The sequence below is a fragment of the Phyllopteryx taeniolatus genome, chromosome 7 (genome assembly GCF_024500385.1).
Source record: "Phyllopteryx taeniolatus isolate TA_2022b chromosome 7, UOR_Ptae_1.2, whole genome shotgun sequence".
In the NCBI taxonomy this organism is placed as follows: Eukaryota; Metazoa; Chordata; class Actinopteri; order Syngnathiformes; family Syngnathidae; genus Phyllopteryx; species Phyllopteryx taeniolatus.
In genome coordinates, this window is record NC_084508.1 from 26,884,697 (window position 1) to 26,912,429 (window position 27,733).

Sequence of the window (27,733 nt, forward strand, 5' to 3'; positions counted from 1 at the left end):
CACTCATATTCCGATTGATTGGTTTGTTTAGTGTATTCCTTTGGCATTTACACACACAAAATGTGAGGGAATGCAGGTAATCCATAACTGTAGAGTTTGCTGCACGAATGGTTCATGGCTGAGTAGGGAAAAGCAAAAGGAAAGTGCATTCAATGACTGCTCACACAATAGGACATTTGAAAGTCAGACAGAAAACTGTCTTTAATGAACGAAATGTTAATGGTTACAAATATTTAAATAATGTGGGCTTTCTAAAAATAATGTTTATTTTAAGGATGTAACTTATGGTGTGACCTGTGATCCGTGGACCCCTAATGATCCGTGGTGTAATTGCAAGAGGTCTGTGAAAGCTACCTGGCTTTGTGTGATAAAGCAATGGCGCACTTGTTAAATCATTAATTAACTGCAGGTAATCACCTTTTTTTAGAAAGCTGAGTTAATCTTCACTGACCACACCTAAGTCTGATTACCACCAGACATGTTCACGTTTAATAGAACATGTCTGAAAAAATTAAGTTGGCCAAAATATCTCCAAAAGGTGCAACAAAATGCCACAATCCAAAGAAATTAAAGAAAAGATATGAAATAAAGTGACAGACATCTATGAGTCTGGAAAGGGTTACAAAGCCATTTGTAAATCTTAAGTACTCCAGTGAACCACAGTTTGAGCCATTATCCTCAAATGGAGAAAACATGTAACCATAGTGAACCTTCCCACGAGGGGCTGGGAAGGTTCCCTCTCTGACAGGGAAGGAGTCCGAGCTGGTGTGTGAGGTCGAGAAGTTCCAACTAGATATAGTCGGGCTCGCCTCCACACAGGGCTTGGGCTCTGGTACCAGTACTCTTGAGAGGGGTTGGACTCTCTTCCACTCTGGAGTTGCCCACGGTGAGAGGCGCCAAGCAGGTGTGGGTTTACTTATTTACCCCTGGCTCGGCGCCTGTACGTTGGGGTTCACCCCGGTGGACGAGAGGGTAGCCTCTCTCCGCCTTCGGGTGGGGGGACGGGTCCTGACTGTTGTTTTTGCCTATGCACCAAACAGCAGTTCAGAGTAACCTCCCTTTTTGAAGTCCTTAGAGGGGGTGCTGGAGAACGCTCCCGCTGGGGACTCCATCGTTCTGCTGGGGGACTTCAATGCTCACGTGGACAATGACAGTGAGACCTGGAACGGCGTGATTGTGAGGAACCCCCCCCCCCCCCCAATCAGAACCCGAGCGGTGTTCTGTTTCATGGATTGTCCATCACGAACGGCACATTCAAGCATAAGGGTGTCCACACATGCACTTGGCACCAGGACTCCCTAGGTCGCAGTTCAATGATCGACTTTGTGGTCGTGTCATCGGAGTTGCGGCCACATGTCTTGGACACTCGGATGAAGAGAGGGGCAGAGCTGTCAACTAATCACGACCTGGTGATGAGTTGGCTCTGATGGTGGGGGAAGATCCCGGTCCGACCTGGCAGGCCCAAACGTATTGTGAGGGTCTGCTGGGAAGGTCTGGCAGAATCCCCTGTCAGAAGGAGTTTTAACTCCCACCTCCGACAGAACTTAGCTCAAGTTCCGGGGGAGGCGGGGGACATCGAGTCAGAGTGGACCATGTTCCGCGCCTCCATTGCTGAGGCAGCCGACCGGAGGTAAGGTAGTCGGGGCCTGTCGTGGTGGCAATCCCCGAACCCGTTGGTGGACACCAACGGAGAGGGATGCTGTCAATCTGAAGAAGGTGTCCTATCTGGACTTTTTGGCCTGAGAGACTCCTGAGGCAGCTGATGGGTACCGGCTGGCCAAGCGGAATCCAGATTTGGTGGTCGCTGAAGCAAAAACTCAGGCATGGGAGGAGTTCGGTGAGGCCATGGAGAAAGACTTCTGGATGGCTTCGAGGAAATTCTGGTCCACCATCCGGCGTCTCAGGAGGGGGAAGCAGTGCACCATCAACGCTGTTTATAGTGGGGATGGGGAGCTGCTGACCTCGACTCGGGATGTTGTGACTCGGTGGGGAGAATACTTCGAAGACTTCCTCAATTCCACGACACGCCTTCCCATGAGGAAGCAGAATCTGGGGTCTCTGAGGTGGCCTCTCGTATCTCAGGGGTGGAGGTCAACGATGTGGTTAAAAAGCTCCTTGGAGGATGACATTCGCCCGGAGTTCCTAAAGGCTCTGGATGTTGTGGGGCTGTCCTGGTTGACCACAGATGGATCACACTACTCAGCCTCCCTAGTAAGGTCTATTCAGGGGTGCTGGAGAGGAGGGTCCTTCGGGAAGTTGAATCTCAGATTCAGGAGGAGCAGTGTGCTTTTCGTCCTGGCCGTGGAACAGTGGACCAGCTCTACACCCTCGGCAGGGTCCTCGAGGGTGCATGGGAGTTTGCCCAAGCAGTCTACATGTGTTTTGTGGACTAGGAGCAGGCATTCGACGGTGTCCCTCGGGGAGTCCTGTGGGGGGTGCGTCGGGAGTATGGCGTACCGAACCCCCTGATACGGGCTGTTCGGTTCCTGTTCCTGGTCTCAGAGTTTGGTCCGCATATCCGGCAGTAAGTCAGACTTGTTTCTGGCGAGGGTTGGACTCTGCCAAGGCTGGCCTTTGTCACCGATTCTGTTCCTAACTTTTATGGACAGAATTTCTAGGCGCAGCCGAGGCGTAGAGGGGGTCCGGTTTGGTGGCCTCAGTATTGCATCTCTGCTTTTTGCAGACGATATGGTTCTGTTGGATTCATCAAGCCGTGATCTCCAACTCTCACTGGAGCGGTTCGTAGCTGAGTGTGAAGCGGCTGGGATGAGAATCAGCACCTCCAAATCTGAGACTGTGGTCCTCAGTCGGAAAAGGGTGGCGTGCCCTCTCCAGGTCGGGGAGGAGTTCAAGCTCACTTGTTTACGAGTGAGGGAAGAATGGAACGGGACAACGACAGGCAGATCGGTGCAGCATCTGCAGTGATGCTGACTTTGTATCGGTCCGTTGTGTTAAAGAAGAAGCTAAGCCGAAAGGCGAAGCTCTCAATTTACCGGTCGATCTACGTTCCTACCCTCACCTATGGTCACGAGCTGTGGGTCGTAACCGAAATAACAAGATCCCGGATACAAGCGGCCGAAATGAGTTTCCTCCGCAGGGTGTCCGGGCTCTCCCTTGGAGATAGGGTGAGAAGCTCGGTCATCTGGGAGGAGCTCAGAGTATAGACGCTGCTCCTCCACATTGAGAGCAGCCTCTCCCTGGTGAGGTGTTCCGGGCACGTCCCACCGGGAAGAGACCCCGGGGACGACCCAGGACACACTGGAGAGACTACGTCTATAAAGTGGCTGGGGAGAGGGAAGTCTGGGCGTCCCTGCTAAAGCTACGGCCCCTGCGACCCGACCTCGGATAAGCGGTAGAAAATGGATGGATGGATGGACATGAATTTTGAAGTACTGACATTTTTGAAAATGCAATTATGAGATTTCACACCACCATCTCTAATTTCTAACCTTTGTTCATACCATTCAACTGTAGTGTTTTATAATATTAATAAGTTGCCTACTATTATATCATAGAATACAGAATAATGGCATGCTGGCAGTGTTAATATGGATGATGTATAAAAGGTCACCCTTCATGATGCACCGATATTTTGGTGGCCAAAATAACCCCAAAAGTGCATTTTCAGTTTTGGCCCAAAAGACTATTATCACCAAAATAAAACAGTCAAAATAATGTTGTTATTTCTGCTCATGCATAGCTTTACCGCAGCCAAAGAGCAAGTTTGTACAATACATATTTCAAAATGTTTGCTATTAACAAGCAAAGCCCATTGGGCTTGACTGACTATATTGTTGAATTGACTCTGGACGTCACTATTTTACACAGAGCCTACAGTCACCGTTTGATAATGACATAGTCGTGCACCATAAATCAACCATATATGTGAGAGTTAAATAAGGCAAGCATTCAACCAGTGGTAACACATTAACAGACTAAAATCAACGTCATTTTTACGGCAATAATTCAAATTTGCATGTCACAATGTATTGTGGGAACTGGGGGGCTTTACCGTCATTATGCTAGCCAGCGGCTAGTCCAAACTGCAGCTTCCATATTGTTGCCCAACCTTGCTGCTTTCCGCTACTAAGGTAGAATGCTTGTTACATGCTATATATGTGTGCCACCCTAGCTCTCTACGAGATACAACTAACGCGGCTAAATACGATGCCGAGCCGCGCAGCAAAATGTGGGTAAATACGATGCCAAGCTGTGAAGGTTGAAAGAACGTACGCATCACGTCCGTTGTCAGCGCACCGTAAGTCACTAATCATCGAGTCCATGACAGCGAAAAATAAATATTTTGACAATTTATATAGCAGAGATTAGACAGCTACATAAAAACAGGGACCAGAAACAGGAAATTAATTAACACGTCACCGCTACTATGTCACTTGAGAAAATGGGCCTATAAATTTAAAAGTATATTAATATAACAAATATTTACAGTACACTGTATAAGATAACCTTTATTAGTCCCACAATGGGGAATTTGTATCATATCAGCAGCAATAGCGGATACAGGAAATACAAAAAGAGCATTCAAGAAAAGTTGTAATGATTATGTTGTGATACTGAACAGTAAACAGAAATATTTTCATCCTACTACATAACATACTGCAATAACTGTGCCATGGCAATATCCTTATCATACTTTTAAAAATATGGACATTCAAACAAATTGTTCTGGAAGTGAATTTCTATAGTTTGGCAGTTCTGCAGTCATAGCCATAAATGCAATTTTACTAATGATTGGCATAGTTTTATCAGTTAAAATAATTGGCGGGTTTGATTAATTTTTAAATTTTAATTAATGTAAAGCACCTTGTGTTTCATTTTTTTGTATGAAAAGCGCTTACAAATGCAGTTCAATTGATAAGTTTCAACTTTTTTTTGGTACATCACTAGTCACCATCAAACATTTCCTCAATGATGGCTGGTCACAAAGGAAAAACAAAACCAAAAAGCAAAATTCAATCCTTCGATTCTCACTTAGCTGTACCGTATCTTGGAAAGATTTGTTCTTGTGTTACATGTCACACACAATGTTGGCTTGACCGCCGAGTTATTAATATTATTTGAAACACATACCTCTCTACAACATCTTGACCACTCCAACACGTGTGGTGCTCAACCTCCATCTCACTTTCACAAAGCATCTCAGGTAGCTCTGAGAAAAACAACTGATATCGCTGGATAGAGCCCTCAAACTCCCTGCAACATATAACATGCAGATTTGTTTTCAAAGCAAACATTTCTTTAAGGAAGATATTTTTTTTCTTCACTTCATTATTTGATAGAATTCCACTTATGAAAATGACTTTCCATGAATTTACCTTGATAATTTCTTAAGACTACGGCTCTTGTCACCTCTAGATCCTTTGAGAGGGAGTGACCTACAGACAATTACACATGCAAGTTGTTAGGTTTGTAACCTTTTCCATGACCGAAATGCTGTTTATTGAATTTTGGTCAAAGTTGGCTTTGAATCTTCAAGTTATAATTTAACTCCCAATTCAACTCACCCTAGATATTGACAACAATATTACCAACATACATATGTACTCCTCACCTTTGAGACTGTAGCTGAAGACTTGGATAAGCACCAGAGCCCATTGAGAGAGAAGTCATGGACACCCTCTTTGAGGTTCTTTGTGTGAGCCTGACAGTAGGTGTTGTTGTATCATGTGAGGAGTTCGGATACCCACTTATCATCATGGGATCAGCTACCTGTGGCCCACACACCTTCTCTACCTGAGGAGACCGACAAGAGTGGAAAAAGACAAATGATGCAGTGGATTTTTCTCGAGTTTAGAAATGAATATACAGCACAGTGCAAAATTTTGCACTAGATTCCCCCACTAATTCATGTCAGTACCACCTGGGATAGCAGAGGCTGAACAATCCAGTCGAACGATATCCAACAACAGAAACTGTCGACAATACTGTTCATAAGTGACCACTTTAAATTTCGGGCTACGTGGATGTCTATTTCCTCAAGGATTGACCAGTGGTGCTTATTTACTCATACATAAAGAGCACCAGGTAACATCCATTCATCCATCCATCCATTTTCTGAGCCGCTTCTCCTCACTAGGGTCGCGGGCGTGCTGGAGCCTATCCCAGCTGTCATCAGGCAGGAGGCAGGGTACACCCTGAACTGGTTGCCAGCCAATCGCAGGGCACATACAAACAAACAACCAGTCGCACTCACAGTCACACCTACGGGCAATTTAGAGTCTCCAATTAATGCATGGTTTTGGGATGTGGGAAGAAACCGGAGTGCCCGGAGAAAACCCACGCAGGTACGGGGAGAACATGCAAACTCCACACAGGGATTGAACCCGGGTCCTCAGAACTGTGAGGCTGACGCTCTAACCGCCTACCAGGTAACATATTTATTTAAAAGAAATTTTCCCTGCAGCATAGAGGTTAGCACCGGTGCCTTACAGTCAAGAGGTCCAAGTTTGGGTCTTGGCTCAGACGGTCCTGTGTGGGGTTTGCATGTTTTCCCTGTGCCTGCGCATGTTTTCGCCGGGTACTACGGCTTCTCCTCACAGTCCAAAAACATACATAATTGAAGACTTGAAATTGTCAATAGGTGTGAATGTGAGTGTAAATTGTTGTTTGTCACTATGAGCACTGTGATTGGCTGGGGGCCGGTCCAGAGTGTCCCCGCTTCTCACCCAAAGTCAGCTGGGATAGGGTCCAGCTCACCGGCAAGGACAAAATGATCAGTGGATGGATTGTATTGTATTAAAAATCACATTTTATCTTTAGTTATTACCACAGTGAAATGCTGGAATGAGAATATTACCGCCACCTAGTGGCACCACCACTTGAGGTATTTTTCCTGAGGTATGTTTATTTGAGGTGAAGCATTTAGTTAGTCAAGTAGACAATGAGTGAACAATTAAGGCATGGCATCTGTTGGAGTAATGGCCACTATTTGAGGATATCCAGTATATTTTAATCTGCTATATGATCAAACGCTACATAACATTCACGGAAGTTATTGATTTAATGCATTATTATTGTCGTAAACAGTTGGTAGTGTCGTAGAACTGCACTACCTCACCTAAACAGTATCAAGGACTGTTTATAATATTGCTCAAATACAGCACGTATCAAATATAGCAACTTAATCTACTGTATATATTTTTCAAAGTCCTGTCTCTTTTAAAATGATTAGCCGTCTTCTGTACAGTTTCTGTTCTTGAACTTTCGCACAGATGTAATGTAAACTGTTATACAGGTACGATGTTACCATTGGCTTGATGTGTAATGAATGAAAGGCCTGATCAAACAGTTAATGAAGTGGTATTCTCCTATTAGCACGATTACGTCTCTGTGTTTGTTTACTTCCCAGGAATCTACTCCACTAAGTCCACAGTGTTCTTGCAAATGTTGGCAAGCTTCTCTATTGCTTCCTGCAACAGTGTGTGCGGGCTGTTTGTGTCTCGTCTGTTTGTCCAGAGATTAGCCACAGAAACGTTCTCATCACTCAGAACCAAGCAGCATTCTGGGTATCGGTTGTCCTGCCAACTAGAGCCTTTGTCTGACGCTGGATTTGAATTCACACACACATTTGCACAAAGACTGAAGGAAAGCCCAGATTCTCTAAAGAGTGAATCTGTTTTTAGCCCATCTAGGTGTGAGGCTTTTGTGAGGAGGTCCAACTGACAAGCTGAAAGAAACCCACAGCCTTCGTGACTCTGTGTCCAAAATTCTAATGACTTGAATGATTATATATGGATGTGGGCGTGATTGAGCTCTTGCTCATTCCCAATGGAAACCCATTGACCATGTACTGTAAGTGTCCTTTATAAGGTTATCAATTAATAAATGCCAACTTTAATAAATGAATAATAATTTCACTGTGGATGGGAATGGGTAAGGATACTTCGAAGAATGTTTTTATATTTAATTACTGATTCATTTGTTTATTAATTTAATAATGGGTGAACATTTTTAAAACAATTATCATTAAGATTTGAAGGAAATGTGTAATGTGTCTGCTTGGTCAGAAGCTGCGATACCAAAACAGTAATTTGAATTAAACACAGGGAATTTGAATGTAACAAGTTTAGATGTTTCTACATTGCTGTGAATTTCCATCAGATCACCTCTAATTCGTTGTTCTTATTTGAACTCAGGAGTGAAAGGGCTTAGTGTTAGTTCTTCTGAATTCAAGGGAAAACATTTAAACAGTACTTAAAGACTTTGCATTGTCCGTGGGTGTGAATGTGAGTGTGAATGGGTGTTTGTCAATGTGTGCCCTGTGATTGGCTGGGAGGGTTTAGCCTGTCTCACCTCAAGCCCAAAGTCAGCTGCAATAAGCTCCACCTCACCCGTACCCAAGTGAGGATAAACCTTACAGAAAATGGATGGATGTTTTAGCATGTGACAAATCTTAAAGTGTGTGCAGCATGTCTGTGGTACTGCTCTTTAATTCTACATCACCAATCCCCATTTTCTTTAGTCTCCTTACAATAGCGGTGATGCGTGGACCATGCAGCTGGGCGTGCAGGATGGCATCATTCACATGGTTCCGGACCGCTAACAGCGCTAGCTCCATGCTGTTGTGGTTGCTGCTGGTTGCTAAAGTAGCAGCTAACCGTTGGAGCAATATGACCAAACTTCTCCAGGGTGCAGCAAGCTCTGATATCCCAACCTAAAATAAAGAATCATGATGAGAAATTGAGATTCATCTGATTAGGAAAATTGGGATAACATTTTAAAATTCCAAGTCACATTGTACAATGTAATTTCCAGGAATATAAAGTCCTCACACTGTCATGATGGAGTGAGAGCCATGCAGATGGCAGTGATGCATGTTTCAAATTGTGTTAAAGTGTCAAACAAATAAAAAAGAAGACGTTTTAGTCTGAGGATGTGAAATATTAGTGCTACAAATAACACAAGCAACCTGCTTCCCTTATCACTTGTGCTTTGATAGAAGCCAAAAATTAAAAGAAGGAGAAACAAATGTGGACCAACAACAACAACACTTCCCTAATATACACAAACACAATTTCTTCTTCCTTCCACTCACACCACTTCCTCTCAGCGTTCTCATCCAATCAGAGATCAGAATTATACATTCACAGCCTTACCGACTGTCAAAATTTAGAGCTAGCGCAGCAATCTTCGGGCGGGAGGCGGGGTACACCCTGAACTGGTCGCCAGCCAATCGCAGTATATATATATATATATATATATATATGTTTGATGGGAGAGAATTACCTTTTTATGCTATGATCAGTGAAAAAAACTATCGTCAGTCCAATATATGTTTTGGCTGAGCAGGATTGTATGACTTGACTTCAGACTTGCTTGACCCAAGTGGTGACTTGACTCAACATGCTTGAAATTGAGTGGGAACTCCACTTGACTCGCTTCATTTTTTCCCCAATAATTTAGGACTAACTTGATACTTAAAGATTAAAGAGTTGAGACTTACTTATGACTTACACATCCATCTATCCATATACTACACCGCTTATCCCCACAAGGGTCACGGGCGTACTGGAGCCTATCCCAGCTAACTGCGGGCAGCAGGCGGGGTACACCCTGAACTGGTTGCCAGCCAATCGCAGGGCACATATAAATAAACAACTATTTGCGCTCACATTCATACCTACAAACAATTTAGTGTCTTCAATTAACCTGCCGTGCATGTTTTTGGAATGTGGGAGGAAACCGGAGTAACCGGAGAAACCCACGCAGGCACAGAGAGAACATGCAAACTCCACACAGGCGAGGCCGGATTTGAACCTGGGTCCTTAGAAGTGTGACACGGATGTGCTAACCAGTCATCCACCGTTCCGCCTTGCAACTTGCACATACGTCACTTACCTCTTACTCACCTCTGCCTGATGGCAGCAACTCACTCACTCACCAGGTAATTACAAGAGCCCTACTCTCCTCTACTGAAATCAGGTGCAATCATCTGCACGTGTATCTCTGTACCTTTCTACAGTCGTGCCCACCATTATTGGTACCACTTAATTTTTTTGTAAAGGAATCCTCGCATCAGACTGTCGGCCATATATATAACTATATATCTTCAGAAATAAATGAAAATGTACCAAACATATATCATTGGGTTGTTTTAATTGGAGGTCCAAAGTAATTTAACAAAGAAACTAGTTTTTTTTTTCAACTTAGATATTGTAATTTCAAAGAACATTTTTTTAAAACAGCATTTGCAGCAATATTGGCACCCTTCCTTAATATTTGTTTGCATACCCTTTTGGTAGTCTCTTGTGTCCTCTCGTTTCTTGTGTCCATCTATAAGCTTTTTACACTTCTTTGGTGGTGTTTTCTCTAACTCTTCCTTTACAATTTGTTCAAGCTCTTGAACATTTGCAGGGTTCTTTTCCCCGATGGCAGATGTCAGCTCCCCCCAAAGATTTTCAATTGGATTGAGATCAGGACACATTGCTGGCCATTTTAAAACAGTCCCCTTTCTCCCCTTTCAACCATTCCTGTGTGCTTTTGGATGTGTGCTTTGGGTCTGTGTTTTTGGAGGACCCATGATCTTCGCCTCAAACTAAATTTTCTTACACTGGGTAAGACATTTGGCTTTAAACTCTCTTGATAATTTTCTGATTTCAATGATACTTGTGATACAGTCAAGGCTTCCAGTACCAGATGCAGCAATGCAGCCCCACAGCATTATGGATCCTCCACTATGCTTGACTGTTGGCAGGGTGTTCTTTTCCTTAAAGGCTTCATTGCACCGTCTGTAAACATGCTATTTGTGTGCATTGCTAAAAAGCTCTATTTTTGTTTCATCAGTCCATAAAATGTTGTATATTATTTGCTCTTTTGTATCAAACAGTTCTCAAAAGTTCTCTATAGAAAAATGTTTCGTTTGATACATTTTCTTCAAGAGATATTCCACATTTAGTACTTAAACTTCATGGTTGCCAATAATGGTGAGCACAACTGTATGTCACTGGCCACTGGCCTCCTATTCACTGCCAGATTTGTACTGCTCATTTATGGATTCCTACCCTGTTGCCTACGTTGTCTTCCCTGCCTGTTCCTCATCTCTTTTCAACACTCTTGAATGAATGAATAACTCAAACTGTTTGTTTTAATGAAAGGTGTCTGTGTAAGATTTTAATTAAAGGTGTCTCCCCAAACAGGACCATGAACATCTCTCAGGGTGTAGCTAATGTATACAAGACCCAATACAGAATTTAAAACTACTCAATATGGCTATTAGCACTTGCATAAAAAAAATAAATGCATGTAAAGATAAAAAAGGGTAAACTTACCAGGCATCCTCGCATAACATTAACACAGAGTCCAGTACAGGGCCTGATCAATGTCAGACCCCTGCAATGGGAGCAATACTGCATCCTCACTAAGCCCCGCCCACACTCTCTGGATAATGGTGCCTTTTCCGTTGCATCCATGACATCCCCAGCCAATCTTAGCAATTGACTCAGTGTTCGGCCTACTCCAAGCGCATGAGAAAGGCTGGAGACCAGCAGTTGAGGATGGGGGCCAAATGGACTGACGTCCTGCCGTGTCATCCGCAGGCAGTCTTCGTGACTGGATGAGGAGGAAGACGAAAAAGACTGGGGTGACGTGTGGCCAATACCAGGGTTGAGAAGTCGGCGGTAGACCAGTGGGAAGAGATCATTGAAGAAACTCCTAACTCCATTTTCCAGTAAGGAATTAGGATCCCCCGAAAGATGGCGATTAATGTCATTGAAAAGCTGAAGCACATGGGGCCGACAGTCTGATGCGAGGCTGGAATAGGCGCTATCAAGCAAGGTGCTTGTCAAATTAGACGTAAAGGACACGAGCGAATCAAAGGTGTCTGGAGAAAAGAGAAGAAGAAAAGGTGATTGCATCCTCTTAACACATTTGTTAAATTATCTACAGCAGTGGTCCACAATCCCCAGTCTGCGGACAGGTACCGGTCCTTGAGGCATTTGTTACCGGGATGCATAGAAGGAATGACCAATTTATATCATTTCCGTTGTATTGCGTTTTCGCATGTCAAATGTGTTTTATTTTTAAAAATGTACACATCAAGACTATACAGAACACTGCGGCAGTTCCGTTTCCGCTCCCAGCCGACACGCTCATGGCGGCGGCCAAGCTCAAAGAACGAATCATTTCATAAACTGATTCAGTTCATTACGTTCAATGAAAAGATTCGTTCTTTTGAATGAAACTTTCGCGAACAAAACAACACTAGACTACACGTCGGTCAAGTCATAATTTACAAATAATAAGTCCGCAAACTAGCAAAAATGAGTAAAAAACAAACATCTTCAGAGAGCTTCTTTTCAAAAGGAAAAAGGACACCTGAGGTGCCAGAAGAAGAGCCTACGACCTCAAAGAAAAAAATAAGTCAGTTAATTTATTTTTGCTGTATATATATGCCACACCTTGACAGCCGGTCCGTGAAACAAATGCCTACTCTAAACCGGTACATGGTGCAAAAAAGGTTGGGGAGCACTGATCTACAGTATCTATCTATCTATCTATCTATCTATCTATCTATCTATCTATCTATCTAGATATCTATCTATCTATCTATCATCTATCTATCTATCTATCTATCTATCTATCTATCTATCTATCTATCTATCTATCTATCTATCTATCTATCTATCTATCTATCTATCTATCTATCTATCTATCTATCTATCTATCTATCAACTCCTCCTCATCCCAATTGCATATACAGTACATCCATCCATTTTCTGAGCCGCTTATCCTCACAAGGTCGCGGGAGTGCTGGAGCGTATCACAGCTATCATCGGGCAGGAGGCGGGGTACACCCTGAACTGGTTGCCAGCCAATCGCAGGGCACACATAAACAAACAACCATATGCACTCACATTCACACCTAGAGGCAATTTAGAGACTTCAATTAACCTACCATGCATGTTTTTGGGATGTGGGAGAAAACCAGAGTGCCCGGAGAAAACCCACACAGGCACGGGGAGAACATGCAAACTCCACACAGGCGGGGCCGGGGATTGAACCCCAGTCCTCAGAACTGTGAGGCAGGCGCTCTAACCAGTCATCCACCGTGCCACCATATACAGTACAGTATTCACATAATAAATATTTGGTAGTATGTATTATTTATCCATCCATCCATCCATTTTCTTTTACCGCTTCTCTTCACTAGGGTCGCGGGCTGCAGGAGCCTATTCGGGCGGGAGGCGGGATACACCCTGAACCGGTCGCCAGCCAATCGCAGGACACATAGAATCAAACAGCAATTCCCACTCACATTCACACCTACGGGGAATTTGGAGTTTTCAGTTAACCTACCATGCTTGTTTTTGAGATGTGGGAGGAAACCATGCAAACTACACTCAGGTGAGGCTGGATTTGAATCAACAACAGATGAAAGCTGTTGTTTTTGTTCGTCTAAATGTAAACACGAGTAGCGGGCCATTGCCTTCATGGTAACGACAACCTTCCGAAAATGGCCGCCACGTAGGCACGACAATCAGCCGGGCTGGCTTATCTAGTGTTAAACCTATGCCCAGGAAGCCCAATAGAAGACATGAGGTCATGTGACTTTCTTGTGTCGTTTGATTGGTGAACTTGACTGAAACGTCACTCGCGCTTGGACTGGATTGGCGCAAACAGCGCCAGTCGAAGTCTCGCGCACGAAATTGTTGATAAATAAGCAATAATTGATAAATAAAAGTAGCAAGCGACATTTAGATCATTGGAGATCAACGAAGTAAAAGTACCGTTACTTCTTAACAGCTGAAGCGGCAGAACTGTTTTTTTTCTGGTGTCGTCAACTCCTGTGACTCCAAATCAGGTCCGAGCGCACAGGCGGAACCCCAGGCCGATGCGCTTTCGCATATTAGTCTGCCGCGGAGTAATATTCACAATTACATCTGTGTGTGTATGTGTGGAATGGATCTAGCTGCCAGTGTTCAAGGAGTACAAAACAGCCTATGATGACAGTGATAGCGACGGCGACACCCCCCCAAAGGAAAAACTCATCGGATCTATACGATTCACGTAAATGGCCTCTTTTGAGTTCAAAACGGCTAATTTCACCGTAAGGCGACTGATGTGCATGTATGTGTATTGTATTGTATTGTATTGTATTATAGTCTATCACTTTGGGATGCTATTTGCTACCATATTTTCCAATGGAATTAAATGTAAACAAATCAATAATGAAAGGTAAATTGGTAAAAAATAAAATACAAAATGTAACTATTAATCTTAGTAATATTAAATCAAAAGGGGCGGCATGCATCACAGCAGCATTTTGTCACCTCCCGGAGTCAAGTTTATGATTAGTTATTTTGTCTTTGATGAATGGACTATGATAAACAGACTAGATGGCAACCAGGTGTCTAAGAATACTTTTCTTTAAAACATAAACAACCACTGTTGTGAAACATACGTTACAATACTCTCATCCCTGCCGCACTATATTTGCTGGGAGTTTACAATGTTTATCTTAGCTGTTTATCTTACCTGTTTATGTAGCCCTGAGTCATACAGCTCTTGCTTGCTTGATTTTTGCACCCCATAATAAAAACATACTGTAAATGTTTTCTTGAAGTATCCTTTAACGGACCAAAACATATGTGATAGCCCTACTACAAACATAGCCTAGTTAGCAAGCCACTCCACTAGCAACTTTTCTGCCTCTGTCGGTGTGTTTTCATGATCCTGTCCGCTTTCGCCAGTGTGTCTCAGTCTGCCTTTATTGCGAGTTGAATTGCTATTGTCAGCCTGCTCAGTTGTGAGAGGTGCCCTGGAGTCTATTGACTACACAAAAATCCGACATGCTTCTCAGCAAGAGCTGCCAAACTGCTACACTGATGCATGCCCCTGCCTTTGTGTTAATGTTCCTTAAAAACATTATTAATCTTAATTTTCCCGTCATTATTACTTAGTGTGCATCTTATTCATTTGGCAAATACAGGTAGTGGAAGTACATACCCGCATACCCATCCATCCATTTTCTACACAGCTTGTGCTCATTTGGGTCACGGCTGAGCTGGAGCCTATTGCAGCTGAGTTTGGAGTAGTTGCCAGTCAATAGCAGGGCACAGACACAGAAAAACAACCACTATCACTTAGAGTCACACTTATGGACAAAGTCTAGTCTTCAATTAACCTAACATGCAAGTTTTTGCAATGTGGGAGGGTGGAAGTGCTCGGAGAATCTACACAGGAAGATGCAAACTTCACACAGTAGGGCCTGAGCCAACAATTGAGGCAGACGTGAGAACCACTACGTCACCATGTTGCCTGGAAGTGATTAGTGAATATGTACAGTACCTGGGGAATCAATGACATTTTAAAGATCAGTTGGGTTTCTGCTCTCAGGCTCCTCCTATAGTTGTGAACAGCAATTTGCTTTTAAGCCCTTAATTGTTGACTACTGTACACTGGAGCTAATCACTAAAGAAATGTCGCAAGCTGAGCTTCTATAATCAAATGGCCAAAAGTAGGTAAACTACATCAAGGCTTCCTCAGTTGGGAGGACCTTCTTTATAAGAAAAAAAACATAAATTGGAACTTTGTAATTGTAACACTCTTTTGTAATTGTATTTGGACTAATGCAGTGAAAGCATTGTATTATTATTATTATCATTATTAACATAAAAGGTTTTTATGTTAATAACAACAGTGCTGAGAGTGCATTTATGTGCATTAAACAAATAATCTCATCTATGAAATTTTGATTTTTTTAGTTATCAAATATCAAATTGATTATTTAAATAACCCACAACAATTTGGTTTTGCAGAGAAAATAACCTGCACAATATTATATTTGTAAATAAAAGTTCTTCTTTTCCGCATCATCTGCCCTCCTATATTTCCTGTCTAAATTCCTTTCACGCACACACATGCACACACAGTTTTGTTCAATTGCTGCCAAAAACGTGTCTTGCTATACTATGTTAGCTGTTGATGTTTGATGATAACTAGCTGAGCTTGCAATTGTTGCATTAAGCTCAGGAAATACCTGAATGTGTGTCCTTCAATTATTGGATGTTGACAGAAGCTTCCTTTTGGGTTTGCACAGTAAACACTGTAAAGTATAACTGTTCTCTGAGGCCTCCATAAGTAACATAAATATGTTTCGGTATGGCCACTGCGTCTCGTGAATCCCCAGGAGAGAGATCTCTATGGCAAACTGATTCAACATTTAAAAGCTTGACTATCATCACACTAACATTGTTGCTATTAAGAACATCTTTCTGACGAGTCGTAATTATATTTTGTATCCTGTAGTTGGAATTTTCAATCAAGCTATCTGTAACGTAATTGTGACTCGTCGAAACAACAACCTGCGACAAATGACGTCACGTTTGTCTTCGGGGTTTCTCAATACAGATTTAGTCGTAGAGATCCACTAGTAAATTACAGATACTGACTTGTTGATATCTGTAACTCCAGTCTGATACAGGGATCTACAACGCCATTTTGATCATCCATCCATCCATTTTCTGAGCCGCTTCTCCTCACTAGGGTCGCGGGCGTGCTGGAGCCTATCCCAGCTGTCATCGGGCAGGAGGAGGGGTACACCCTGAACTGGTTGCCAGCCAATCGCAGGGCACATAGAGACAAACAACCATTCGCACTCACAGTCATGCCTACGGGCAATTTAGAGTCTCCAATTAATGCATGTTTTTGGGATGTGGGAGGAAACCGGAGTGCCCGGAGAAAACCCACGCAGGCACGGGGAGAACATGCAAATTCCACACAGGCGGGGCCAGGGATTGAACCCGGGTCCTCAAAACTGTGAGGCTGACGCTCTAACCAGTCGTCCACCGTGCCGCCACCATTTTGATCAGTCATCTTGTAATTCCATTTATAGATATATCTATACCAACATTTTGCCTGGTTAAAACTTGTTTTAAGATATTTGTAAAGACCGTGTATATATCTTGAATTGAGTTGAATTAAAGATACCGTGAACTGGAATTATGACTAGTCAGAATGAAATTGTAGATATCTCATACTGGAGTTACAGATATCTATAATTGTGTTGCAGATATCTCTAATTCACATTGTGGATATCTGCAAATGAATTGTAGATATCTCTAATGACAATCCCGATACGCATGAATGCAAAAATTATATAATTTAACCTAGGCGGAATGACGTAGCAGATATCTGCAACACATATCCATCTACTGTATACAGCTGTGGGATGTTACAGTATTTCTCAATTGCTAAAACACAAAACCCTTTTGTCTGAACCAAATACTCAATGCCTTGAACCCAATTATTGAATTGGTCACTCTTTTGGTAGAACCCTAAGCACTTTTCATCGAGTTGGACACAACTCGCAAACATATTGTCACCCAATAAAACACATTTCGCATTCTGCTGCAGTAGTGTTACATAATGGTAAGCACAGGTTGCAGAGGTGAAACTCAATTAAAGATCAGGTGTCTCGACATAAACACAGCAACTCAAATCTGATTACACTTGTACCTAACGATTTTAAGAAACAAATAGAAAGCCAGTTCAGGGAGGCCTGGTTGTTGAAGAGGTGGTCGAGGAGAGAGAAGAGGTACAGTTTAAGACAAATAACAATTAGATATTTCAGATGAAACACAGTCAACTTTTGCAGACCATGTTGTTGTCCACAGTTTGACAATGAGGAAAGCACTGAGTGCAGCCCAACCTACTGTAAGTACAATACATAAATTTTCCATTATACAAACATGTACAAGGCCAGGCCTAGTACTTTTTTATGTTTTTTTTTCAATTACAAGCACTTTTGGGGGGGGGGAGCAAAATGCATTCTCATTGAGAACAATAAATACTCTTACAGCTTTATGATCTGATCATTGTGTCTTCATTTTTTCCATGTTGTTTGCAATGATTGTCCAGTGGTGTTTTCCATTTTTGATTGGCCCGGGGTCTGATTTAACGACATTTGGTCTGAGCTCTGAGTCTGAGGTTTTCGCGAATGAAGCTTGAAAATTGGGTTTTGTTTTTACAGTTTCGATAAAACGATATACGGTTCCAAAATATGTGTCTTAGTAATTGAGAAACACTGCAAAAGGGCTTGCCATAGATCTCTGCCCCCTCATCGGCCATTGCCTCCAGCTGCGCGCTTTCCATCCCGTCATTTTATACACCGACTAAGTAAGTGACGCCTAATGGAAAAAAATTATTTAATGTTTAGAAATGCCTTGGGAAATGTAGTTATGTGATCAAGCAAATAGCTTTACAACTAAAAATACGATTTGATGTTGTAAACGGCGTTACGACGTTGGTACTGAGAAATAAAGTTAAACTCGTAGCTGCTTTGAGCTTTTGGACGTTGACTGTGAATCTGCTGGATTTATAACCTGGTGGGGTTTTGTGCATTAACAATTGTTCTTATAGCAAATGTTTCCCATAAATCCAAAATGTAACTATCAGCATGAAAAACAGTTTACAGTATCATCAGCGAGACAGCACGGTGACGTATTGGTTAGCGCCCGTGCCTCACAGTTCTGGAGTTCAGGTTTCGTATCTTGGCCGCAGCCTTCCTGTGTGGAGTTTTCATGTTGTCGCGGTTGCTAGCGTTGTTATTTTCCAGGTACTCTGATTTCCTCCCACATTCTCAAAACATGTATGTTAGCTTAACTGAAGACTGTAAATTACCCATAGGGCGATGTGAGTGTGAACGGTTGTTTGTCAATATGTGTACTTGAATGGCTTGATGACCAGTCCAGGGTGTCCTTCGTCTCTTCCTCCTTCCTTGTATGACTAACCTTGGAGTGACCGCATCCAACTACTGCACATATACAGTAATCCAAAATAGCTTACCTATTAATTCATCATGTTGCTAATTTCCACAACCCAACATTATGTATAGAAAGGTGATACTGAGCCCAATCGCAGGATCTGCTGTTTCTTATACGCTAGTACAATGCACTGTTCCCTCCCATCTGCAGTGACTGGACACCACTGGTGTGTGTCTATGTTTGAAACTTGCCATTTGAACATGGTGATGTCAATCTATTGGCATCCTGACATGCACACACGCACACGCACAGAGAGAGTCAACTGGGTCGGTACAAGGGAGAGAGACACACCTATTTATCTGTGACTTGCACCACCTCATGGATCAGTTAACATACATGTCTGTGTGTGTTCAAACAACTTTTTACAGCTGCAGCCACCTAGCAATCCACATAATAGGGATTTGTCATTGCCTAAACACAAATGATCGCATTTCAACAACAATCCATTAAAGCGATGTTGACACATTTTTTTACATCTTTTAATTATGTTCATGAATTACCTGAACAGATGGGTTTACCTCAAAAGAAGGGGCTATTAAGGAAGACCAAACTGGGACTGCAGGGGGAAGGATCAAATGCCAAGTACTCGGTGTGAACGTCTGGCCTTTATTTGTTTGCATGCCCACGTCTTGGCAATAGTTACTCAAACACAAACAGCATCAAGTGACAAGGCTAAAACCCCTCCGGACATGTGACCTTCTCTCCAGTCTTGGTGATTGGATGACAGCTGTGATGTGGGGGATGGGGCAATGGGGTCTTACAGTGCTAGATGAAACGCATGCAGACGGCATATTCACAAGCACACACACAAATGCCTTCACAACAGGGATTTGGATTTGGACAGGGTGTAAACAGGGCCTGACTACAACCTCTGTGGGCATGTCTCAGTTACTTAGTGGGCTATAATGAGTGTGTTTAGGAGAGAGGTTGCTTTGTGATTCAGCTAATCTGTTGAAGAACACTGGGGTCGCTCCAAATTAATTGAATCAATTTGGGCCCAAATTCAGATTTTTAATTAGGCGTTTCCAATCATGTCAACAAGATCTAATCAGATGTGAAAGCCTAAAAAATTTGTTAAACTCCATGTTACAAATATAAATTATATTTACTTTAGAAGACTGAGCAGAACCTTTGTCTAGGGTAAGGGTCACCGATATGGTGCCCGTGCCCAGGTAGACCCCACGGATCACATGAGTAGCCTGCGGGCCGATTAAAACGATAGCTCACCATGATTGGACATTGTAATTTTCTATAGGAAATTACAATGTCCCATCATGGTGAAACTTATATCATATATATCATATCCTATCACTTCGACAACATCCATCCATCCATTTTTTTCGCGGGCGTGCTGAAGCCTATCCCCGCCGACTCTGGACGAGAGGCAGGGTACACCCTGAACTGGCACGCGGAGAACATGCAAACTCCACACAGGTGAGGCTGGATTTGAACCCGGGTCCTCAGAACTGTGAGACAGATGTGCTAACCAGTCGTCCACCGTGCTGCCCACTTCTACAAGAAGTCATCATTTGTAAACATAAACACAAAAAATAAAGTTGCATAGTGATATATATCTATTTCCATCCATCCATTTTCTATTCCACTTATCCTCACTAGGGTCATGGGCGGCGTGGGTGGCGTGCCCTCTCCAGGACGGGGATGAGATCCTGCCCCAAGTGGAGGAGTTTAAGTGTCTTGGGGTCTTGTTCACGAGTGAGGCAAGAATGGAACGAGAGGTCGACAGGCGGATCCCAGCCCATTGCCAGACATTAGTTAGGTCCTGAACTTCACATCTAAATGTATACTTCAATCTGTATGGTAATGTTAATCGTTGGCAGAGAAAACAACAACCAGTGGGGCTTTTGTCGATGGTAAATGCTAGTAGATAATTCAGAATTTAGCAGTACTGATTATAACTGCCTCATGTCTGAGCGTTTGCCATGGATAGTTTCGTTCTGAAAAAGAGCTGAGACTAGCAGGCCAAAAAAAAAAAAGGAAAAAAAAAGTAGAACATGCTTGCTATGTCTGTCTGGGTCTCATCAACTAACCCTCCAATAATGTGTGCACCCCATGCATATCTTTCTTTCACACACACACTCAGTGGTGAATAGTGCTGAGAGACAAGTGGACAAGCAGAGTATTCTCCCTCCTATTCAAAGCAGGCCGTTAGAGACCGGCTGTTGCCCGTGACAACAACACTTTGGTGGGGATACGCACTGAATGTAAACATTCTTCGGCCGTCGCACTCTCATTGGTCACGAACAAAACCTGATTATGACTAGACTGACTAGAAAGATAGTAACAAAGTTTTCCACTTCCCTTCTCCCTGAGAGTTTGCTCAGTCAAAGACCATCGGACATCAGTTGTTTGTTTGGCAAGTCACTGTGGCGCCTCACTAAATAAACTGGCCTCACAACATAAACCTGACACTATTTCATGATGGACACACAAAGTGAGAATGACATAGGGGCCTGTAAGCACTTGACAGAATTGGTAAAGCACCAAAATCTGCTGTCACTGAGATCACTTGACACATTAATTGTGCTTGTCAGTTGTCATCAATTAAAACAAAAATCCTGATAATCAACATACCTCACGAATTCATTGGTATCCTAGTGGTTGGCACGTCTGCCTCACAGTTCTGAGGTTGGTTGTTGAAATCTTAGCTCTGGCTTTCCTCTATGGCGTTTGAATGTTCTCCCCGTGCTTGGCTGGGTTTTCTCCAGGTACTCTGGCTTCCTCTCACATTGCTACAACATGCATACAATTGAAGACTCTAAACAGTCCATTGGTGTGAATGTGAGTGTGAATGGTTGTTTTTTTTCTGGTGACCGCTACAGGGTCTTTCCCACCTCTCACCAAAGTCAGCTAGGTGAGGCTCCAACTCACCCGCGGCCAGAATGAGGACAAGTACTATTAAAAAATGATGGAAAGATGTTTGATTTATCACAGAGTCCAAAAGTCTCTCTCACCTTGGTAGGCTTTGCTGTGTCCAGCAATCAGGTACTTGAGCTCAAAGCTGTAGGATCGAATCTTCTGCTGAGTCTCGCTGCGAACAGCAGCCATGTAACTGTCCTCCATCTTACTGGTGCAGCACCCCGGCCCAGAGTGGACACACACTCGGAGAGAGTTATCTGAGTGAACGAGGAAACAGATCTATAATTCTGTTTTATTGTAGTCATAGAAATAACAGATTGCGGATGCTGTCGGCGGTCATGTTGCGCATGATCAACTAAGATTGCGATCTTTAACTAAGATCCCAAATAGTGGGAGCTAAATTGCGTTTTCATTCAGTTTACCAGAAGGTGTGTGCTGTTAGCAATATATATTATTCAAAAATAAAGAGTGGTTTGCGCTTTGGCTAGCACTGATGATTTTCACCGTGGAAAATTTGTGAGAGCTCTGCAAGCGCAAAATAAGGTAAAGAGTGATGGAATTGGAAGTATTAGTGGAAGAGGCAAACAAACATATTTAAGGGGAACTAAAGCCCAAACATTTTTTGCAAGAACACACTGTATGTGCACCCACTAGTCTAAACATGATATTCTAATTAATATTGTGTTTTAAAACAGTTTAATTTATAAATTTTCACCCATCTCTGGTTGCCGCCATGTTGCCCAATATCTCCCTCTGCGGTCGACCTAAAACAAATTGAGGGGCTTTAGTTCCCCTTTAATTATTGAGCTACAGAAAAAAAATCCAATAATTTTGGAGTAGCCAGCAACCACAAGAAAGCCATGTTTTGTTTGATTTAACTTGTCTCAATGCCTGTCAACCCTGCCCATCCTGATTGACATTGCACTCAAAACTACACTACTACACTACTACAGCACATATGAAAACTACCCTGTGAGAGGCCAGCACCAATTGTCACGGTGCACTGAAATAACCCAGACACAAGGAAATACAGAGTTGAAAGGAGTTTTGTCATAGGCGATATGGCATGACTCCTTGTGACTGGTGCCAAGTCATCCCTTAAATCATTCAGAAGATCCAAAATTACATTGCTGAAAAGATGATGTGTTGCTGTAATTTTTGCTTCTGGCATTTCAAACATTTTGACTGTGCTATGCTGGCACCACTGTGTGTGCAGGTTTGCACCTGCTTTCCAAATGCAGTATTAAAAGATGCTAAATTCGTCTCAGATTTGACAAACCACATTATGCAATCCCGACTATATCAAGTCAGAACCGCTCAGCTTTGCACACCAGCTAAGGCTCCCTCCCTGCCAGAGAACTGACATTCCACATACTGAGAGCCAGCTTCTGCAGACAGGGATTGGACCACCACAGTCCTGGCCTTTAGCCGCCCCGCAGCTAATAGTGCACCTGACCCCGGTTAGGCCCTCCACAGGTGGTGAGCCCATGGAAAGCAGGCAAAATGTTGTCTCTTAGAGTGATGGGCCTACCATCAGCCGCTCGCAATCAAGCCCCACCTCCAGGCCTAGCTCCAAAGGAGGGCCCGGGGACCAGTGTCCGGGCAAGGAAAAACGTGTTCCATTGTTTTTGATTCATCATAAGGGGTTCTGAACTGTGCTTTGTACAGTCCCTAACATGGGGCCTATTTGTCATGGGTGACCCTACCAGGGCAGAAAGCCCCCGACAACTCAGCTCCAAGGATCATTAGGCCACAGAAACCTCTACCACAGTAAGGTGACAAGGTGACGATGCCTCGGGGAGAGTATATAGGGGGGGTGCAGTGGTGGGCAATCACATTTACAGGAATAGTCAAATAACTTGTACACGATCCAGTTTCATTCCCGTGTAATTAAAATATGTCTCATAGGCTGATCTTAAAAGGAATGTGTTCATTTTTATGAAATTAATAATAATGAAAAAAACTCTCTCAGTCATGTCAGAAGCACTGTCTGAGGAAATTACATACACATGACAACACGACCTGTCAAAAATTCAGAGTGATGTTGTGGTAATATAAAGCTCTTACCACAATCACATTACTGTATATTGAGTAAGCCGCATGCACACTGAGGACCCCATTCCTTGGTGAAGACCGAAGACCGAAGGCAAGGTCGGCACTGTCTTAGTTTACAGTTACAGTCAGGGTAGGTCTGCAGGAAATTAAAGTAAATAAGCAGTGTCCTCAGAGGTATTGGTTGTGTGTGCGTGCGTGTGTGTGCGTGTGTGTGTGTGTGCGTGTGCGTGTGTGTGTGTGTGTGTGTGTGTGTGTTCGCCAAAGTGTCAAGCAGCTGACTGAGATCAAGGGAGAGCGGGATGAGAGGAATGGACTGTTCACCAATGTATGACCTGACACACATGCACCATGCAAACACACACGCGCAGACACACAATCTTCAGCTATTCAGTGACATAATGCATTCCATATCCTTGGCTTCATAATCACAATCAATACACTTCATTTTGCCTTTGGATGTGTATTAGACAATGTAAATAAATATAATTTAATCTTTGGTTTAAGTAGGGCGGCACGGTGGCCGACTGGTTAGAGCGTCAGCCTCACAGTTCTGAGGTGCGGGGTTCAATCCCCGTCCCCGCCTGTGTGGAGTTTGCATGTTCTCCCCGTGCCTGCGTGGGTTTTCTCCGGGCACTCCGGTTTCCTCCCACATCCCAAAAACATGCATTAATTGGAGACCCTAAATTGCCCGTAGGCATGACTGTGAGTGCGAATGGTTGTTTGTTTCGATGTGCCCTGCGATTGGCTGGCAACCAGTTCAGGGTGTACCCCGCCTCCTGCCCGATGACAGCTGGGATAGGCTCCAGCACGCCCGCGACCCTAGTGAGGAGAAGCGGCTCAGAAAATGGATGGATGGATGGGTTTAAGTAGGCTACAGCATGTATCGTCAAATAAAACATAATTTTGATAGATGGCTTGGCTGACATACTGCACACATGTTACAATAGGCACATATATGTACAGTATTCCTTTGTATTCATAGCAGAATTTTATTATATATTATTTAATCACAGAAATAAATCCGAATCATTTAGGTACCTGTATGAGTGATTTCATGATACATGATGTCTCTTGCCTCATTGACCTAAGACGTCAGTTGGTAAGAATATTGTATTTGATGTATTTGATGATTAGGTTTTGGGAGTTGGTGAGATTTCGAACACATATTATAAACACATGTAATCTTTATATACCTCCGTATGCAGCAGTAGTCCACAGATATATAAACACGCAATTTTCTCCCCACACAATACACTATACATCTTTATAATAGTAGAATACTGATGTGACATGCACACACACACACAATACACACACACATAAAAAAAATTGAAAAAGACATACACCGACAAAAATTCATATTTAAAAACACACACGTTGTTCTGTGCATTCAATAATTTGAACAGAATCAAATTTTTAAATATCCAACTGTCACAATAAATCAATAGAAAGTCCATCAGCAATTTATTGAATTGGCAAAGAAATTCTCATGTCTTATATAAAAAAAGTGTTTCCTGCAAAACTAAGTGCTAGGCAAACATACAAAGACGTACCTCTCCACAAAATAAACCTTTTATTTCATTAGAGTTGTAATGTTTTTTTGTTAATATCTGATTAAATTATTTTAATTGGCTGATAAAAAGTCTCCGTCTGGACCGTTTTGAAATTAAGTATGGGAAGAAGGCCAAGGCAATGCAAAATTCAAGCTACAAATTCAATTCCTTTTTTTCCCTCCACAGTTACCAGGGAAATCATTGATACGGGGGCGGGAGGGGGGGGGGGGGGGGGGGGGGGGGATATCAGAAAAATCAGATGATATCTGATTGATTAAGAACTGCATATATAAACTTGGACTTGAAAAGTGAGAAAACAACCACTTCGACACCACCTCCGACCCATGTGTGCTTTCTATGTGTCCCAGTCTATTTACAGTATGTCCATTTTCAACAGGAATAGCCTCTCGCTCTGAAGTGCTGGCCTACCAGCACAGTGACGATACCCTCAATTTGGAATTTAGCCTTGTGTTACAAAACACTCTAAACTCTGAGTTGGTTTTCATTATCACAGCAAGATTACCTTAAAAACAATAAGTAGTATTTATAACGTTAAATACATTTCTGCAAAAGAAAGTGAAGTCAGAACTGTGTCAAGATCAAAGTGACTAAAGCCTACTCAAGATTGTGTCGACCTTCTTAATAATTGGATTGCATTTAGTTTTGCATAAGTTACCCTTGTAGTGATCGCCCAGTGATGATAAAAGAGACACACTGACCTGTTTGGGGGCTGTCTGGCACCAGTTCCACCTGGCCTATTTGGCGCATCATGTATGCTGTCTTCACCTCATGACAGCTGTCTGCATTGGCTGATCTACAACCAGATGTAAAAACTAAGTAGAAAAAAATCACCCAACACAAATCCACGTTTTGTAAGACAGCACGGAACATTGCAACATCTCAGTTAGAAAGAAAGGAAAAACAAGCAAGAGAAAGGTGGGCACCGGATGGTAAATATCACCACACGGGGTCCCAATGTGCACACACAATGATTGAAAATTGCATGTGAAGCCTGACACTGCCTGGAGCCTGCGGTCAGCTTCTCTCTCACTCTGTGTCTCTCTCTCTGTCTCTGTCTCTCTCTCTCTCTCTCTCTCTCTCTCTCTCTCTCTCTCTCTCTCTCTCTCTCTCTCTCTCTCTCTCTCTCTCTCTCTCTCTCTCTCTGTAAGTTTGGGGAAGCTCTACTTGATTGCCTAATTGACTTAAACATTCCAAATGTCGTTTTGAAATTGCAGGTGCATTAAATGATTAGAAACCTACTGAAAACGCAATTGTGAATGTTATTAACAATGTAATACAGTACAGTATGATATATCTCCTATATACCATGAGAAAATTATATAATGCCCAAATGAAGCGTTAACTTTATTTAAAAGTTATTATCCCGCCAGATGCTTTTGATTACAGAGATTGTATTGAGTTTTACCGTCGCTCTTTTTTGAGTGAACCACTAATAAGAAGAAATTTGAGCATGGCACCACCTACTGTTTACTTTGGGGCATAGCAGTATTTTCATGTACGGTACTTTGTCCTTATTGACTTGGATTATTTCATGTTTGATTCAGAAAGGACAAGTAAACATTCGCGTAATTCATCACAAAGGACTTTTTTTTTAAAAAAACCTAATCTGACATATCACAAAACGTAATTCTTGAATTCTATTCAGGAAACAGTTACATTGAGTTATATTAAAAGAACAATACTATAAAATGAAATTGGCAGTTAGAGTAGTCATAGTGCCAAACATTTAAAATTGGTCATACAATAAAATTCTCGAAAAACTCTGCCCCGAGTGAGGATCGAACTCACGACCTTCAGATTATGAGACTGACGCGCTGCCTACTGCGCTATCGAGGCTGGCGAAATACTTTGTAACTCAAAGCATTATTACATAATATCAGTATATATTGAGTACAATTTGGCTACTCTACCCCCCGTAGCGGACATCCTCTATTGCTACTCTTACGTTTAAGCGACATTTTTGCTCATCTGATCAGCCAGTGTCGCATCTGTTACTGCACTACTGTTTTGTATTTTCGCCCTGGTTGCGGTCCCAGTCGATCACGTAACATCGGCGACAAGCGCTGATCCGCTCGTACATCTTGTATTAATTAGGAAACGCGCCTACAATTATCTATTTTGTTTACGGATGTTAATGTTAAATGTATTAAGCGACGGAGCGATGTTCGGGATTATGTCACAACACAGAATGAACTAACTTCAAATTCAGAAATGACCAATAAAAACAGAAAAATACTGCACTTAATATTTTACTGGAGGATGCATTTGGGATTAGCCTTTAAAGTTGGTAATAGAGAAAAATGACGTGAAACAGACAATGATTTTAGTCAATTATTTTCCCGAACGAGTGCTTAGAGGAGGATGCTATTCATGTGGCACAGCTAGAAGCAGGCATCAGGTGCAGGTGGAGATGGGCCTGGCTCAAATTGGAGCAAAAAAAAAGCA

At 42.7% G+C, this 27,733-nt stretch overlaps 1 protein-coding gene and 1 non-coding gene across 4 annotated transcripts in view; both read right to left on the minus strand.

Moving 5' to 3' along the window:
• Window positions 1–26,296, minus strand: part of LOC133481186 (glypican-5-like) — a 71,413-nt gene extending 45,117 nt beyond the window's left edge. Inside the window, exons 1-7 of one of the 3 annotated variants that reach the window (XM_061780262.1) lie at window positions 25,987–26,296; window positions 21,755–21,916; window positions 11,289–11,839; window positions 8,492–8,674; window positions 5,573–5,754; window positions 5,337–5,396; window positions 5,092–5,214 (exon numbers count right to left, since the gene is read on the minus strand). In XM_061780262.1, coding sequence (XP_061636246.1) covers window positions 5,092–5,214; window positions 5,337–5,396; window positions 5,573–5,754; window positions 8,492–8,674; window positions 11,289–11,839; window positions 21,755–21,916; window positions 25,987–26,158 — 1,433 coding nt within the window. In that variant the 5' untranslated portion in view covers window positions 26,159–26,296. The remainder of the gene's footprint in view (window positions 1–5,091; window positions 5,215–5,336; window positions 5,397–5,572; window positions 5,755–8,491; window positions 8,675–11,288; window positions 11,840–21,754; window positions 21,917–25,986) is intronic. The other 2 variants (XM_061780263.1, XM_061780264.1) reach the window with 2 other exon arrangements.
• A 755-nt stretch (window positions 26,297–27,051) lies between these two features.
• On the minus strand, window positions 27,052–27,124 carry trnam-cau (transfer RNA methionine (anticodon CAU)). Its single transcript has one exon. It is a non-coding gene; the product is annotated as a tRNA-Met (tRNA).
• Between the last annotated feature and the right edge of the window lie 609 nt (window positions 27,125–27,733).